Below are 16,411 nucleotides of genomic sequence, written 5' to 3' on the forward strand. Positions count from 1 at the left end.
TGAAATATAACACGGATAACATTAAAGAAATATATATTTTGTATATGTATAGCAGGTTAAGCTTTGATTAGTCACTCAAAGCTTTATCTAAACCTCTCACCGTCGGACGTGCATGTCCGCCATGTTTTGTAGTTTTTTAACACTGTTTGTAGTTCCTCCTCCAAAGCGCAGTGGGTTGTGGGTAATATCAGCTGTTAAAGTGAGCACGGATCCACACTTCGAAAATCCACTGGGAATAGTAAACCATCCGGGGACTTCTGGCAAACTCTTTTTAACATACTATGCTTCGGGACACACTTATTCTAATCTCACACACTGTTTAGGATGGATAGTGTGACATTGAGGCGCAGGGGAAGTGTTTGTGTGGAAGCTGAAGGATGCTTTACTGCATGATGGAGGCGCCAATCATTTCTTTTTAAACTTAAAATATTAAATTTTTGGTCATACAGATGCGAGTAAATGCGTCAATTAAAACTGTACCGGTCTTTATTTGTGTACACTCACGGTAACAAACTATTTTTGTGAAATAAATAAAACAAACAAGATGCACTTTCTGCTGTCTTGGTCTCCGTGAACTGGAGCGTCACCATCCTGAAACTCGGCCTATACTTGTCTCACATACATGAGAAATGTAACTATAGAAAGCTTGAAATTTCTACTTTTAAACTAAACAATCCAAATTGAAATCCAATATTCATATGTAATCCGTATGAAACATGCATATAGGTGCGTCCATAACTGAGGAGAGTCAGCTTAGCTGGCTAATGAATAAATAAACATCCCAAGCTGAATATAAATGAAAATAGACCATAGTGACCATAGTGGCGCTAGTGTTGATTCGGCCTCTAGACGGCGATGGTGTTGATCCGGCCTCTAGAGGGCGATGGTGTTGATCCGGCCTCTAGAGGGCGATGGTGTTGATCCGGCCTCTAGAGGGCGATGGTGTTGATCCGGCCTCTAGAGGGCGATGGTGTTGATCCGGCCTCTAGAGGGCGATGGTGTTGATCCGGCCTCTAGAGGGCGATGGTGTTGATCCGGCCTCTAGAGGGCGATGGTGTTGATCCGGCCTCTAGAGGGCGATGGTGTTGATCCGGCCTGTAGAGGGCGATGGTGTTGATCCGGCCTGTAGAGGGCGATGGTGTTGATCCGGCCTCTAGACGGCGATGGTGTTGATCCGGCCTCTAGAGGGCGATGGTGTTGATCCGGTTTCTAGAGGGCGATGGTGTTGATCCGGCCTCTAGAGGGCGATGGTGTTGATCCGGCCTCTAGAGGGCGATGGTGTTGATCCGGCCTCTACAGGGCGATGGTGTTGATCCGGCCTCTAGAGGGCGATGGTGTTGATCAGGCCTCTACAGGGCGATGGTGTTGATCCGGCCTCTAGAGGGCGATGGTGTTGATCAGGCCTCTACAGGGCGATGGTGTTGATCCGGCCTCTAGAGGGCGATGGTGTTGATCAGGCCTCTACAGGGCGATGGTGTGGATCCGGCCTCTAGACGGCGATGGTGTCGATCCGGCCTCTAGAGGGCCGATGGTGTTGATCCGGCCTCTAGACGGCGATGGTGTTGATCCGGCCTCTAGAGGGCGATGGTGTTGATCCGGCCTCTAGAGGGCGATGGAGTTGATCCGACCTGTAGAGGGCGATGGTGTTGATCCGACCTGTAGAGGGCGATGGTGTTGATCCGGCCTGTAGAGGGCGATGGTGTTGATCCGGCCTCTAGAGGGCGCTGGTGTTGATCCGGCCTCTAGAGGGCGCTGGTGTTGATCCGGCCTCTAGAGGGCGCTGGTGTTGATCCGGCCTCTAGAGGGCGCTGGTGTTGATCCGGCCTCTAGAGGGCGATGGTGTTGATCCGGCCTCTAGAGGGCGCTGGTGTTGATCCGGCCTCTAGACGGCGATGGTGTTGATCCGGCCTCTAGAGGGCGATGGTGTTGATCCGGCCTGTAGAGGGCGATGGTGTTGATCCGGCCTCTAGAGGGCGATGGTGTTGATCCGGCCTCTAGAGGGCGCTGGTGTTGATCCGGCCTCTAGAGGGCGCTGGTGTTGATCCGGCCTCTAGAGGGCGATGGTGTTGATCCGGCCTCTAGAGGGCGCTGGTGTTGATCCGGCCTCTAGACGGCGATGGTGTTGATCCGGCCTCTAGAGGGCGATGGTGTTGATCCGGCCTGTAGAGGGCGATGGTGTTGATCCGGCCTCTAGAGGGCGATGGTGTTGATCCGGCCTCTAGAGGGCGCTGGTGTTGATCCGGCCTCTAGAGGGCGATAGTGGACTGATAGATAGGACTGAAAGAAACTCTTGTAGGAGCACAATCTTTAAGAAGAGAATCCTGGTCCTAGGGACCCACAGCTCTGCACATTTTATATGTCTCCTTTATCTGACACAGAGCTCTTTCCTAACGAGATGATGATCTGAATCAGGTTTTTTAAATGAGGGAGACATACAAACTGTGCAGAGCTGTGGGTCCCCAGGACCAGGATTGAGAAACCACTGTGTTAGAACCACTCTCTCGTTCGGCTTCAAATTAAATCATCCGCATTGATGAGCATTGATTTTTCTACAGGGAGATTTTTGCCTATCTCATCACATACCATCCTGCCTTGCACAGTATCAAATCTACAGTAAAAATTATTAAAATCATTAATAAACATTTGACTATTACTTACAGAGCGATCAGCCTTTTCATTGGATTTTACCCATTAATGATTTTAATCCCTCTCATGCCTGTCTTATATTACCAGTCAAAGTCTGCCTGTGGTGAAAATCCAGCTTTTAATATTGTTTATAATTTCTAAGATGTGTTTTTTAATATGCTCACAGCATTCCTGAGTATTTCTCCTTAAAACTGCAGTGAACCAAAGGCAGTCTCAAAAACACGGTTTGAAATCGCTGGTGTTTTTGACGTCACAAACTACCTTGTAACCAATCAGATCAACATGTGATCGTCAACGGGTGGATCTCTGAGTGAGTGAGTGAGTGGAGGCGGGGCTCATTTGCATATTCATAGAACCACACATACTAAATGAGGCAAGGGTGTCGAGTTACATTCAAGATATTTTAAGACATGAAGACATTTTTCCAAGGAAAAATTATTGAAATATGTCATTTTGGTGATCAAAGATGAGTTTTAAGGGATAAAATTATTGACTACAGGAGGACTTTAAAAAATTGCCTTCTGTCTTATATTAAAAATCAAATTGTGCCTTGTGAATTTCCCCCCTTAACCGTCTCCTTTTCTCACGCTGTAATACCATAATACCAGTACAGAAAGCAACCCTGCTTTCATTAAGAAAGCTTTTCACTGGTTTAGATACCCAGGGCTTGTTATTTGTGAACATTTTCACAGCTTTAGTTTCAGATCTTCACAAAATGTGATATACATACGACATAATAAGTGTCTGTAAGTTGATCAGCGTTTTGTCAAAACTGAAAGGAAATGTCTCAGCTAGTTTCGACAGGAGATGAATTACATTGTGGTCAGATTTCCATTGGGAATATTCCCATAGCAGCGATCAGTAGTCCGGTTTAAACAAGTGTATAAAACATACATTTGCATCTGTAGTAAAGTAGTACCATGAAGCTCCACTAGATGGAGGTACACACACACACGCCACACACTTAGGAGCCAAATTCCAGTGAACAAATGGCACATGTGAGTGTTTGGGGCCGTGTGTTTGGGTTTGTTGGTGTTAACTGCTGTCTGTGAGCATGTGTAAGGCCAACACCCCGCTCTCCTCGAGAGGAACAGCTGAGCACTCACTGCCTGTCTCTGTTCCCAGCAGAAGAAGAGCAAGATGCCGGCACTGGGCTCCATCTTCACTGGCACTAAAGGAATGGCGTGAGATTTGACTGGAGAATCTTTGTTTGTGAGGATGGCTGCAACCACGCCCACCTTAGCCCCGCCCCCCAAGAAGAGCCGCGGGAAACCAGAAGCAGAGACTCTACAGGCCAATGAAGAGCTGAGGAGCAGACTGAGCGACGTACAGCATGAGCTGCAGCAGGAGCGAGGGAAGGTACAGCACACACACACACACACACACGACAGGAGCGAGGGAAGGTACAGCACACACATACGACAGGATAGAGGGAAGGTACAGCACACACACACACAAACACACATATAAACACACAACAGGGGAGAGGGGAGGTACAGTACACTCACACACACACACACACACATGACAGGAGCGAGGGAAGATACAGCACACACACACACAAACACAAACAAACACACAACAGGGGAGAGGGGAGGTACAGCACACACACACACAAACACACACACAAACACAAACAAACACACGACAGGAGAGAGGGAAGGTACAGAACACACACACACAAACACACACACAAACACAAATAAACACACAACAGGGGAGAGGGGAGGTACAGCACACACACACACACGACAGGAGCGAGGGAAGGTACAGCACACACATACAACAGAAGAGAGGGAAGGTACAGCACACACACTCACAAACACAAACAAACACACGACAGGGGAGAGGGAAGGTACAGCACACACACACACACTACAGGAGAGCTCATCTCATCTGTTTTTCACTGGCTACGTTTACATGCAACCAAATAATTTGTTAGTCATCGGATTGAGGGCTTAATCACACTGAAAAGCCTTCATGTAAACGCCTTAATCGATCCGATTGAATTCGATCCCAATTGAAAGGATTGAAATCCGATTGAAAGGAGTGTTTATTTCTATTCTAATTCGATCGAGAAAGCATGTAAACACGAGATCAGATTGAAAACCGAAACTGAAAGGACTGCGCATGTGCTATGACGTAGAAATAGCGTAATGACATAGAAAAGCGCAATGACATAGAAAATAGCGTAATGATGTAGCAATAGCGTAATGACGTAGAAATAGCGCTATGACGTAGAAATAGCGTAATGACATAGAAAAGCGCAATGACGTAGAAAATAGCGTAGTGATGTAGCAATAGCGTAATGACGTAGAAATAGCGTGATGGCGTAGATATAGCGTAATGACGTAGCAATAGCGCAATGACGTAGCAATAGCACAATGACGTAAAAATAGCGTAATGACGTAGCAATAGCGTTATGACGTAGCAATAGCGTTATGACGTAGAAATAGCGTAATGACGTAGAAATAGCGTAATGACGTATGAAATAGCGTAATGATGTAGCAATAGCGTAATGATGTAACAATAGCGTAATGACAGAAATAGCGTAATGATGTAGCAATAGGGTAATGATGTAGCAATAGCGTAATGACAGAAATAGCGTAATGAAGTAGCAATAGCATAATGACGTAGAAATAGCGTGATGACGTAAATATAGCATAATGATGTAGCAATAGCGTAATGACGTAGCAATAGCATAATGACGTAGAAATAGCGTAATGACGTAGAAATAGCATAATGATGTAGCAATAGTGTAATGCCGTAGCAATAGCGAGCTTTTGTTCCTGATTAATAAAGTGCGGTATAAACGAGTGTCTCGTCCTCCTATAATCCTGCTGTCTCTGCGTGTGTGAAGTGGAGCAGGACGACAGCCACCAGTGCTCGCTTCACACTCTCACACACACACGACTGGTTTTGGCCATTTTTACTGTGTGTGCATGTAAATGTAGCCAGTGTCAGTTCATCAGCTGCCATAGTAATGACCTAAGTATAAGCACACAAGAGTGGATGTTTGCCCTCTGCTTGTGTTCGTTTATGATTCAGACAACATCATCTGAGCTATTACTGTCATGTGTCCTCATTCACTAGTGCATTTCAAATAGTAAAGACTTTACATTGGACAGTCAGACTGAAACACATTTCTTAAAATACAGTTTTTAAAACTTGAATCAAATTGTAAACCATATATGAATGTGGTTTAAATCAGATTTGCATGCATTCTTTGTGCAACAAACTACTAAACAGATTCAGATATTAAAAATAATAATTAGTTGTCTGTGTGAATAAAGCTTCAGTTCTGTTTGCCTGTTTATTACTGAAAAGATTCATCCGCTCATGAATCATAAATCCAGCATGTGCCAGAGGAAACACCACACCCTGAATGCTGTCGCTACGCCAGGACAAATGTGGCAGTTTATGGAATTAGAGGGATTTATTTTACATAATCAAATGATGCAAACATGTCTCTGGAACTGGCCAAATCAATCTCAGAAACAATGGTTTTACACAGTTTGGTTCGTTTCATTCCTTCCAGCTCATTGCTTGCTCACTACTTTTCATTCCTCTCTCTAAACCATTATAAAACCCTGAAGGTTATAAAATATTGACGGAATATGAAGACATTTTGTGAATGCTAGAAACAAAGACCGCAGAATATGTGGCAAATACTGAAATACTTTCAAAGTAATGCAAGTCTAAGGGAAGAAAATCTGTGTTATAAAGTCAATGGAAGACTAAAACAGTGTCACTGAGACACATGAAGCCTGAACACATCACGTCTCACGGTTTGACCTCGTATAAGATAAATATCTCAGTTTTGTCTTTAGCTAAGTAAATGTTTAGTTATACATGAGGTTATTAAACGTGTTTGAAAACACTGAAGGTTATAACATGTGACTTGAGTGTTGTATATATGCCTTGACACGCGCAGTTTGAACAGATGTGTGGTGTATCAGGGCTTTACTGGGTGTCTGTTAGTTTAAAAATATTCTGAGACAGACTGTCAATGTAAAACTATGAGATGTTTAGCAGATTACCAGTCCACTACAGGTAAACCACTAATCAGTTCAAAATAAATAAATAAATGATAAAACATACAAGATGAGGGTATGGGAGAGCTATGGACATTTTTATAGAGAATAAAGCTTTTTGTTTTTTATTATAATGCCCTACTATAGACAACGCAAGTTTATTTATACAACACACTTCACACACAATGGTTTAAAGAGAGTTAATTTAAAGAGAAATCATTTAAGAACATAAAATGGGTTAATAAACGAAAAACTTGAAAATAAACAAGAAAATAAAAAATGGATTAAAATGAATAATAGACATTTGCATGTTTAAAACTATAATTGTTTAACTCATAGATTGGTATCTGACATACAAATGGAAATCTGCCCCATAAATCTCGATAAAATGCTTTTAAAAATCCTTATCACAGACTTGAAGAAGTGATGGAGATTCCCTTATGAGAACCGTGATATGAAATGCTGATGTGGACCTGCTGTTGTTGTGTAGGTGTGTAAGTTACGGGAACGCCTGCAGGAGTTACGGGCCCAGCGGGAGACGGAGCAGCACAAGCACTCGGTCGCTCTCACCGACCTGCGTGTGAAGCTCCATGAGGAGAAGCAGCGTGAGGTGGCGTCGACGCGCGAGAGCCTGTCCCGACAGCACGAGGCGGAGCTGGCCCGGGGGGCCCGGCTCCGAGACACCGAGCTGGCCCGGCTGCAGGCGCTGGTGTGTGTGTTACGGGACGGGGCCAGCAGTGAGCTACGCAGCGCCCTGAAGGAGGAGGCGCGCGAGGAGGCGCGCAGGAGCTACGAGGCGGAGAAGCTCAGACTCGCGCAGGAGCTGCAGGAGGCTAAGACCTCGCGGAGGCAGGCAGAGGAGGCGCTCGCTAACGCCCTGCAAGCGGACCGGGCCCGAGCAGCCGATCTCAGAGTCGCCCATCAGGCCCATCACGAGGAGATCCAGAGGATCAAACGCGAGAGCGAGAGGGAGATACGGAGACTGGTAAGATGCTTGAATGAAGTTAGTTCGCGCTCATACTCTATTAGAAAACTGCAGACACGAATGTCGAACGTGAGCTTATAAAACAGTCATAACCTATTATGCTTTTTTAGATATTCCCTTTCATGCAGTGTGTAATAGAGCTGTTTGTGAATGTAAAATGTCTGCAAAGTTTTAAAGATCAAAGTGAATCATAAATAAAGTTATTGTCTCCCCAATCACAAGTAGACCAATCAGAACAGAGCCATCTGACCAATCAGAGCTGAGCGGACCAATTACACAGACTGGGTCATCTGACCAATAACAGCATAATAGACCAATCACAACAGACTGGGTCATTTGACCAATCACAGCAGAGTAGACCAATCACAACAGAATCATCTGAACAATCACAGCAGAGTAGACCAATCACAACAGACTGGGTCATCTGACCAATCAGAGCAGAGCGGACCAATCACAACAGACTGGGTCATCTGAACAATCACAGCAGAGCAGACCAATCACAACAGACTGGGTCATCTGACCAATCAGAGCAGAGTAGACCAATCACAACAGACTGGGTCATCTGACCAATCAGAGCAGAGCAGACCAATCACAACAGACTGGGTCATCTGACCAATCACAGTAGAGCAGACAAATCACAACAGACTGGGCCATCTGACCAATCAGAGCAAAGTAGACCAATCACAAAAGACTGGGTCATCTGACCAATCAGAGCAGAGCAGACCAATCACAACAGACTGGGTCATCTGACCAACCAGAGCAGAGTAGACCAATCACAACAGACTGGTTCATCTGACCAATCAGAGCAGAGTAGACCAATCACAACAGACTGGGTCATCTGACCAATCAGAGCAGAGTAGACCAATCACAACAGACTGGGTCATCTGACCAATCAGAGCAGAGTAGACCAATCACAACAGACTGTGTCATCTGACCAATCAGAGCAGAGCAGACCAATCAAAACAGACTGGGTCATCTGTCCAATCAGAGCAGAGCAGACCAATCACAACAGACTGGGTCATCTGGCCAATCAGAGCATAGTTGACCAATCACAACAGAATGGGCCATCTGACCAATCAGAGCAGAGCAGACCAATCACAACAGACTGGGTCATCTGACCAATCAGAGTAGAGTAGACCAATCACAACAGACTGGGTCATCTGACCAATCAGAGCCGAGCAGACCAATCACAACAGACTGGGTCATCTGACCAATCAGAGCACAGTAGACCAATCACAACAGACTGGGTCATCTGACCAATCAGAGCAGAGTAGACCAATCACAACAGACTGGGCTATCTGACCAATCAGAGCAGAGTAGACCAATCACAAAAGACTGGGTCATCTGACCCAGTCCAATCAGAGCAGAGTAGACCAATCACAACAGACTGGGTCATCTGACCAAGCAGAGCAGAGCAGACCAATCACAACAGACTGGGTCATCTGACCAATCACAGCAGAGCAGACCAATCACAACAGACTGGATCATCTGACCAATCAGAGCAGAGTAGACCAATCACAACAGACTAGGTCATCTGACCAATCAGAGCAGAGTAGACCAATCATTTTATGTATTTTTTATTTTATCAGTTTAAAGTTACAGGGACCGTGCACATTAATAATCACTTAAGTAAATGTGCCAGTTTAGCCATCTTGGCTAATTTTCAACAGCAGCCACTGGGCAGATGTAATGGCCGATAAAATACATTCAGACAATCAACAATACATATACATACATTAAAACACATTTCATAAAAGTTCATAAAATACATTAAACAAGGAAAACAAATCAAACCATGAATCAGATGATTTATAACAGACGGGGTCATCTGACCAATCACAGCAGAGCAGACCAATCACAAAAGACTGGGTCATCTGACCAATCAGAGCAGAGCAGACCAATCACAACAGACTGGGTCATCTGACCAACCAGAGCAGAGTAGACCAATCACAACAGACTGGTTCATCTGACCAATCAGAGCAGAGTAGACCAATCACAACAGACTGGGTCATCTGACCAATCAGAGCAGAGTAGACCAATCACAACAGACTGGGTCATCTGACCAATCAGAGCAGAGTAGACCAATCACAACAGACTGTGTCATCTGACCAATCAGAGCAGAGCAGACCAATCAAAACAGACTGGGTCATCTGTCCAATCAGAGCAGAGCAGACCAATCACAACAGACTGGGTCATCTGGCCAATCAGAGCATAGTTGACCAATCACAACAGACTGGGCCATCTGACCAATCAGAGCAGAGCAGACCAATCACAACAGACTGGGTCATCTGACCAATCAGAGTAGAGTAGGCCAATCACAACAGACTGGGTCATCTGACCAATCAGAGCCGAGCAGACCAATCACAACAGACTGGGTCATCTGACCAATCAGAGCACAGTAGACCAATCACAACAGACTGGGTCATCTGACCAATCAGAGCAGAGTAGACCAATCACAACAGACTGGGCCATCTGACCAATCAGAGCAGAGTAGACCAATCACAAAAGACTGGGTCATCTGACCCAGTCCAATCAGAGCAGAGTAGACCAATCACAACAGACTGGGTCATCTGACCAATCAGAGCAGAGCAGACCAATCACAACAGACTGGGTCATCTGACCAATCACAGCAGAGCAGACCAATCACAACAGACTGGATCATCTGACCAATCAGAGCAGAGTAGACCAATCACAACAGACTAGGTCATCTGACCAATCAGAGCAGAGTAGACCAATCATTTTATGTATTTTTTATTTTATCAGTTTAAGGTTACAGGGACCCAGTTTGTTGTGATTGGTCTACTCTGCTCTGATTGGTCAGATGACCCAGTCTGTTGTGATTGGTCCGCTCTGCTGTGATTGTTCAGATGACCCAGTCTGTTGTGATTGGTCCGCTCCGCTCTGATTGGTCAGATGGCTATGTTGTGATTGGTCTACTCTGCTCTGATTGGTCAGATGATTCTGTTGTGATTGGTCTACTCTGCTGTGATTGGTCAGATGACCCAGTCTGTTGTGATTGGTCTACTCTGCTCTGATTGGTCAGATGACCCAGTCTGTTGTGATTGGTCTGCTCTGCTGTGATTGGTCAGATGACCCAGTCTGTTGTGATTGGTCTGCTCTGCTGTGATTGGTCAGATGACCCCGTCTGTTATAAATCATCTGATTCATGGTTTGATTTGTTTTCCTTGTTTAATGTATTTTATGAACTTTTATGCAGACCAATCACAACAGACTGGGTCATCTGGCCAATCAGAGCAGAGTAGACCAATCACAACAGACTGTGTCATCTGACCAATCAGAGCAGAGCAGACCAATCAAAACAGACTGGGTCATCTGACCAATCAGAGCAGAGTAGACCAATCACAACAGACTGGGTCATCTGACCAATCAGAGCCGAGCAGACCAATCACAACAGACTGGGTCATCTGACCAATCAGGGCACAGTAGACCAATCACAACAGACTGGGTCATCTGACCAATCAGAGCAGAGTAGACCAATCACAACAGACTGGGCCATCTGACCAATCAGAGCAGAGTAGACCAATCACAACAGACTGGGTCATCTGACCAATCAGGGCACAGTAGACCAATCACAACAGACTGGGTCATCTGACCAATCAGAGCAGAGTAGACCAATCACAACAGACTGGGCCATCTGACCAATCAGAGCAGAGTAGACCAGTCACAAAAGACTGGGTCATCTGACCCAGTCCAATCAGAGCAGAGTAGACCAATCACAACAGACTGGGTCATCTGACCAATCAGAGCAGAGCAGACCAATCACAACTGACTGGGTCATCTGACCAATCACAGCAGAGCAGACCAATCACAACAGACTGGATCATCTGACCAATCAGAGCAGAGTAGACCAATCATTTTATTTATTTTTTATTTTATCAGTTTAAAGTTACAGGGACCGTGCACATTAATAATCGCTTACGTAAATGTGCCAGTTTAGCCATCTTGGCTAATTTTCAACTGCAGCCACTGGGCAGATGTAATGGCCGATAAAATACATTCAGACAATCAACAATACTTATACATACATTAAAACACATTTCATAAAAGTTCATAAAATACATTAAACAAGGAAAACAAATCAAACCATGAATCAGATGATTTATAACAGACGGGGTCATCTGATCAATCACAGCAGAGCAGACCAATCACAACAGACTGGGTCAGCTGACCAATCACAGCAGAGCAGACCAATCACAACAGACTGCGTCATCTGACCAATCACAGCAGAGTAGACCAATCACAACAGACTGGGTCATCTAACCAATCAGAGCAGAGCAGACCAATCACAACAGACTGGGTCATCTGACCAATCACAGTAGAGCAAACCAATCACAACAGACTGGGCCATCTTACCAATCAGAGCAGAGTAGACCAATCACAAAAGACTGGGTCATCTGACCAATCAGAGCAGAGCAGAACATTCACAACAGAATGGGTCATCTGACCAATCAGAGCAGAGTAGACCAATCACAACAGACTGGTTCATCTGACCAATCAGAGCAGAGCAGACCAATCACAACAGACTGGGTCATCTGACCAATCAGAGCAGAGTAGACCAATCACAACAGACTGGGTCATCTGACCAGTCAGACCAGAGTAGACCAATCACCACAGAACGGGTCATCTGACCAATCAGAGCAGAGTAGACCAATCACAGCAGACTGGGTCATCTGACCAATCAGAGCAGAGTAGACCAATCACAACAGACTGGGTCATCTGACTAATCACAGCAGAGTAGACCAATCACAACAGACTGGGTCATCTGACCAATCAGAGCAGAGTAGACCAATCATAACAGACTGGGTCATCTGACCAATCAGAGCAGAGTAGACCAATCACAATAGACTGTGCCATCTGACCAATCAGAGCAGAGCAGACCAATCACAACAGACTGGGTCAACCGACCAATCAGAGCAGAGTAGACCAATCACAATAGAATGTGCCATCTGACCAATCAGAGCAGAGCAAACCAATCACAACAGACTGGGTCATCTGACCAATCAGAGCAGAGTAGACCAATCATAACAGACTGGGTCATCTGACCAATTAGAGCAGAGTAGACCAATCACAATAGACTGTGCCATCTGACCAATCAGAGCAGAGTAGACCAATCATAACAGACTGGGTCATCTGACCAATCAGAGCAGAGTAGACCAATCACAATAGACTGTGCCATCTGACCAATCAGAGCAGAGCAGACCAATCACAACAGACTGGGTCATCTGACCAATCAGAGCAGAGTAGTCCAATCACAACAGTATCTGTGACCAATCAGAGCAGTAACTTCTTATTAATGAGTGTATTTGCAAAAATTTCAGTGTTTTACTCTTATACATTTACACCCCTTTTTATTATTTAAAAAAAGAAATTCTTTGCAATTTCAAGTTTTACAAGAACTATGGCAAACCACTGTGATGCCATAAAAACTAAACAAAACTTCATAAACAACTCTGGAATGTTTTTAAACAAAACAAAATAATTTTACTTTAACATACTTTCAATTTGAGGTGTAAAAGTTGATGATCAGTCGTAGTGTGCAGTGCTTCATCAGTAGGTGGCAGCAGAGGGACGTGTGGACTTCTCTTTAACACTGATCAGTCGAAGTGTGCAGTGCTTCATCAGTAGGTGGCAGCAGAGGGACATGTGGACTTCTCTTTAACACTGATCAGTCGTAGTGTGCAGTGCTTTATCAGTATGTGGCAGCAGAGGGACGTGTTGACTTCTCTTTAACACTGATCAGTCGTAGTGTGCAGTGCTTCATCAGTAGGTGGCAGCAGAGGGACATGTGGACTTCTCTTTAACACTGATCAGTCGTAGTGTGCAGTGCTTCATCACTAGGTGACAGTAGAGGGATGTGTGGACTTCTCTTTAACACTGATCAGTCGTAGTGTGCAGTGCTTCATCAGTAGGTGGCAGCAGAGGGACGTGTGGACTTCTCTTTAACACTGATCAGTCGTAGTGTGCAGTGCTTCATCAGTAGGTGGCAGCAGAGGGACGTGTGGACTTCTCTTTAACACTGATCAGTCATAGTGTGCAGTGCTTCATAAGTAGGTGGCAGCAGAGGGACGTGTGGACTTCTCTTTAACACTGATCAGTCATAGTGTGCAGTGCTTCATCAGTAGGTGGCAGCAGAGGGACGTGTGGACTTCTCTTTAACACTGATCAGTTGTAGTGTGCAGTGCTTCATCGGTAGGTGGCAGCAGAGGGACATCTGGACTTCTCTTTAACACTGATCAGTCGTAGTGTGCAGTGCTTCATCAGTAGGTGGCAGCAGAGGGACGTGTGGACTTCTCTTTAACACTGATCAGTCGTAGTGCGCAGTGCTTCATCAGTAGGTGGCAGCAGAGGGACGTGTGGACTTCTCTTTAACACTGATCAGTCGTAGTGTGCAGTGCTTCATCAGTAGTTGGCAGCAGACGGACATGTGGAGTTCTCTTTAACACTGATCAGTCGTAGTGTGCAGTGCTTCATCAGTAGGTTCGCAGCAGAGGGACGTGTGGACTTCTCTTTAACACTGATCAGTCGTAGTGTGCAGTGCTTCATCAGTAGGTGGCAGCAGAGGGACGTGTGGACTTCTCTTTAACACTGATCAGTCGTAGTGTGCAGTGCTTCATCAGTAGGTGACAGTAGAGGGATTTGTGGACTTCTCTTTAACACTGATCAGTCGTAGTGTGCAGTGCTTCATCAATAGGTGGCAGCAGAGGGACGTGTGGACTTCTCTTTAACACTGATCAGTCGAAGTGTGCAGTGCTTCATCAGTAGGTGGCAGCAGAGGGACATGTGGACTTCTCTTTAACACTGATCAGTCGTAGTGTGCAGTGCTTCATCAGTAGGTGACAGTAGAGGGATGTGTGGACTTCTCTTTAACACTGATCAGTCGTAGTGTGCAGTGCTTCATCAGTAGGTGGCAGCAGAGGGACGTGTGAACTTCTCTTTAACACTGATCAGTCGAAGTGTGCAGTGCTTCATCAGTAGGTGGCAGCAGAGGGACATGTGGACTTCTCTTTAACACTGATCAGTCGTAGTGTGCAGTGCTTTATCAGTATGTGGCAGCAGAGGGACGTGTTGACTTCTCTTTAACACTGATCAGTCGTAGTGTGCAGTGCTTCATCAGTAGGTGGCAGCAGAGGGACATGTGGACTTCTCTTTAACACTGATCAGTCGTAGTGTGCAGTGCTTCATCAGTAGGTGACAGTAGAGGGATGTGTGGACTTCTCTTTAACACTGATCAGTCGTAGTGTGCAGTGCTTCATCAGTAGGTGGCAGCAGAGGGACGTGTGGACTTCTCTTTAACACTGATCAGTCGTAGTGTGCAGTGCTTCATCAGTAGGTGGCAGCAGAGGGACGTGTGGACTTCTCTTTAACACTGATCAGTCATAGTGTGCAGTGCTTCATAAGTAGGTGGCAGCAGAGGGACGTGTGGACTTCTCTTTAACACTGATCAGTCATAGTGTGCAGTGCTTCATCAGTAGGTGGCAGCAGAGGGACGTGTGGACTTCTCTTTAACACTGATCAGTTGTAGTGTGCAGTGCTTCATCGGTAGGTGGCAGCAGAGGGACATCTGGACTTCTCTTTAACACTGATCAGTCGTAGTGTGCAGTGCTTCATCAGTAGGTGGCAGCAGAGGGACGTGTGGACTTCTCTTTAACACTGATCAGTCGTAGTGCGCAGTGCTTCATCAGTAGGTGGCAGCAGAGGGACGTGTGGACTTCTCTTTAACACTGATCAGTCGTAGTGTGCAGTGCTTCATCAGTAGTTGGCAGCAGACGGACATGTGGAGTTCTCTTTAACACTGATCAGTCGTAGTGTGCAGTGCTTCATCAGTAGGTTCGCAGCAGAGGGACGTGTGGACTTCTCTTTAACACTGATCAGTCGTAGTGTGCAGTGCTTCATCAGTAGGTGGCAGCAGAGGGACGTGTGGACTTCTCTTTAACACTGATCAGTCGTAGTGTGCAGTGCTTCATCAGTAGGTGACAGTAGAGGGATTTGTGGACTTCTCTTTAACACTGATCAGTCGTAGTGTGCAGTGCTTCATCAATAGGTGGCAGCAGAGGGACGTGTGGACTTCTCTTTAACACTGATCAGTCGAAGTGTGCAGTGCTTCATCAGTAGGTGGCAGCAGAGGGACATGTGGACTTCTCTTTAACACTGATCAGTCGTAGTGTGCAGTGCTTCATCAGTAGGTGACAGTAGAGGGATGTGTGGACTTCTCTTTAACACTGATCAGTCGTAGTGTGCAGTGCTTCATCAGTAGGTGGCAGCAGAGGGACGTGTGAACTTCTCTTTAACACTGATCAGTCGTAGTGTGCAGTGCTTCATCAGTAGGTGGCAGCAGAGGGACGTGTGGACTTCTCTTTAACACTGATCAGTCGAAGTGTGCAGTGCTTCATCAGTAGGTGGCAGCAGAGGGACATGTGGACTTCTCTTTAACACTGATCAGTCGTAGTGTGCAGTGCTTCATCAGTAGGTGACAGTAGAGGGATGTGTGGACTTCTCTTTAACACTGATCAGTCGTAGTGTGCAGTGCTTCATCAGTAGGTGGCAGCAGAGGGACGTGTGGACTTCTCTTTAACACTGATCAGTCGTAGTGTGCAGTGCTTCATCAGTAGGTGGCAGCAGAGGGACGTGTGGACTTCTCTTTAACACTGATCAGTCGAAGTGTGCAGTGCTTCATCAGTAGGTGGCAGCAGAGGGACATGTGGACTTCTCTTTAACACTGATCAGT

General features: G+C 45.7%; 1 protein-coding gene across 3 annotated transcripts in view; it reads left to right on the forward strand.

The window, feature by feature from the left end:
- Nucleotides 1-16,411, forward strand: part of jakmip1 (janus kinase and microtubule interacting protein 1) — an 85,737-nt gene that overhangs the window by 19,847 nt on the left and 49,479 nt on the right. For 2 of the 3 annotated variants that reach the window (XM_077237744.1, XM_077237745.1), the window contains exons 2-3: nt 3,775-4,005; nt 7,171-7,665. In XM_077237744.1, the coding sequence (XP_077093859.1) occupies nt 3,865-4,005; nt 7,171-7,665 (636 nt within the window). In that variant the 5' untranslated portion in view covers nt 3,775-3,864. Of the gene's footprint in view, nt 1-3,771; nt 4,006-7,170; nt 7,666-16,411 lie in introns of all 3 variants that reach the window. The other variant, XM_077237743.1, reaches the window with a different exon arrangement.

Source organism: Siphateles boraxobius, unplaced genomic scaffold (assembly GCF_051911475.1).
Source record: "Siphateles boraxobius isolate OS27281-9 unplaced genomic scaffold, OSU_SipBor_1 207, whole genome shotgun sequence".
NCBI lineage: Eukaryota > Metazoa > Chordata > Actinopteri > Cypriniformes > Leuciscidae > Siphateles > Siphateles boraxobius.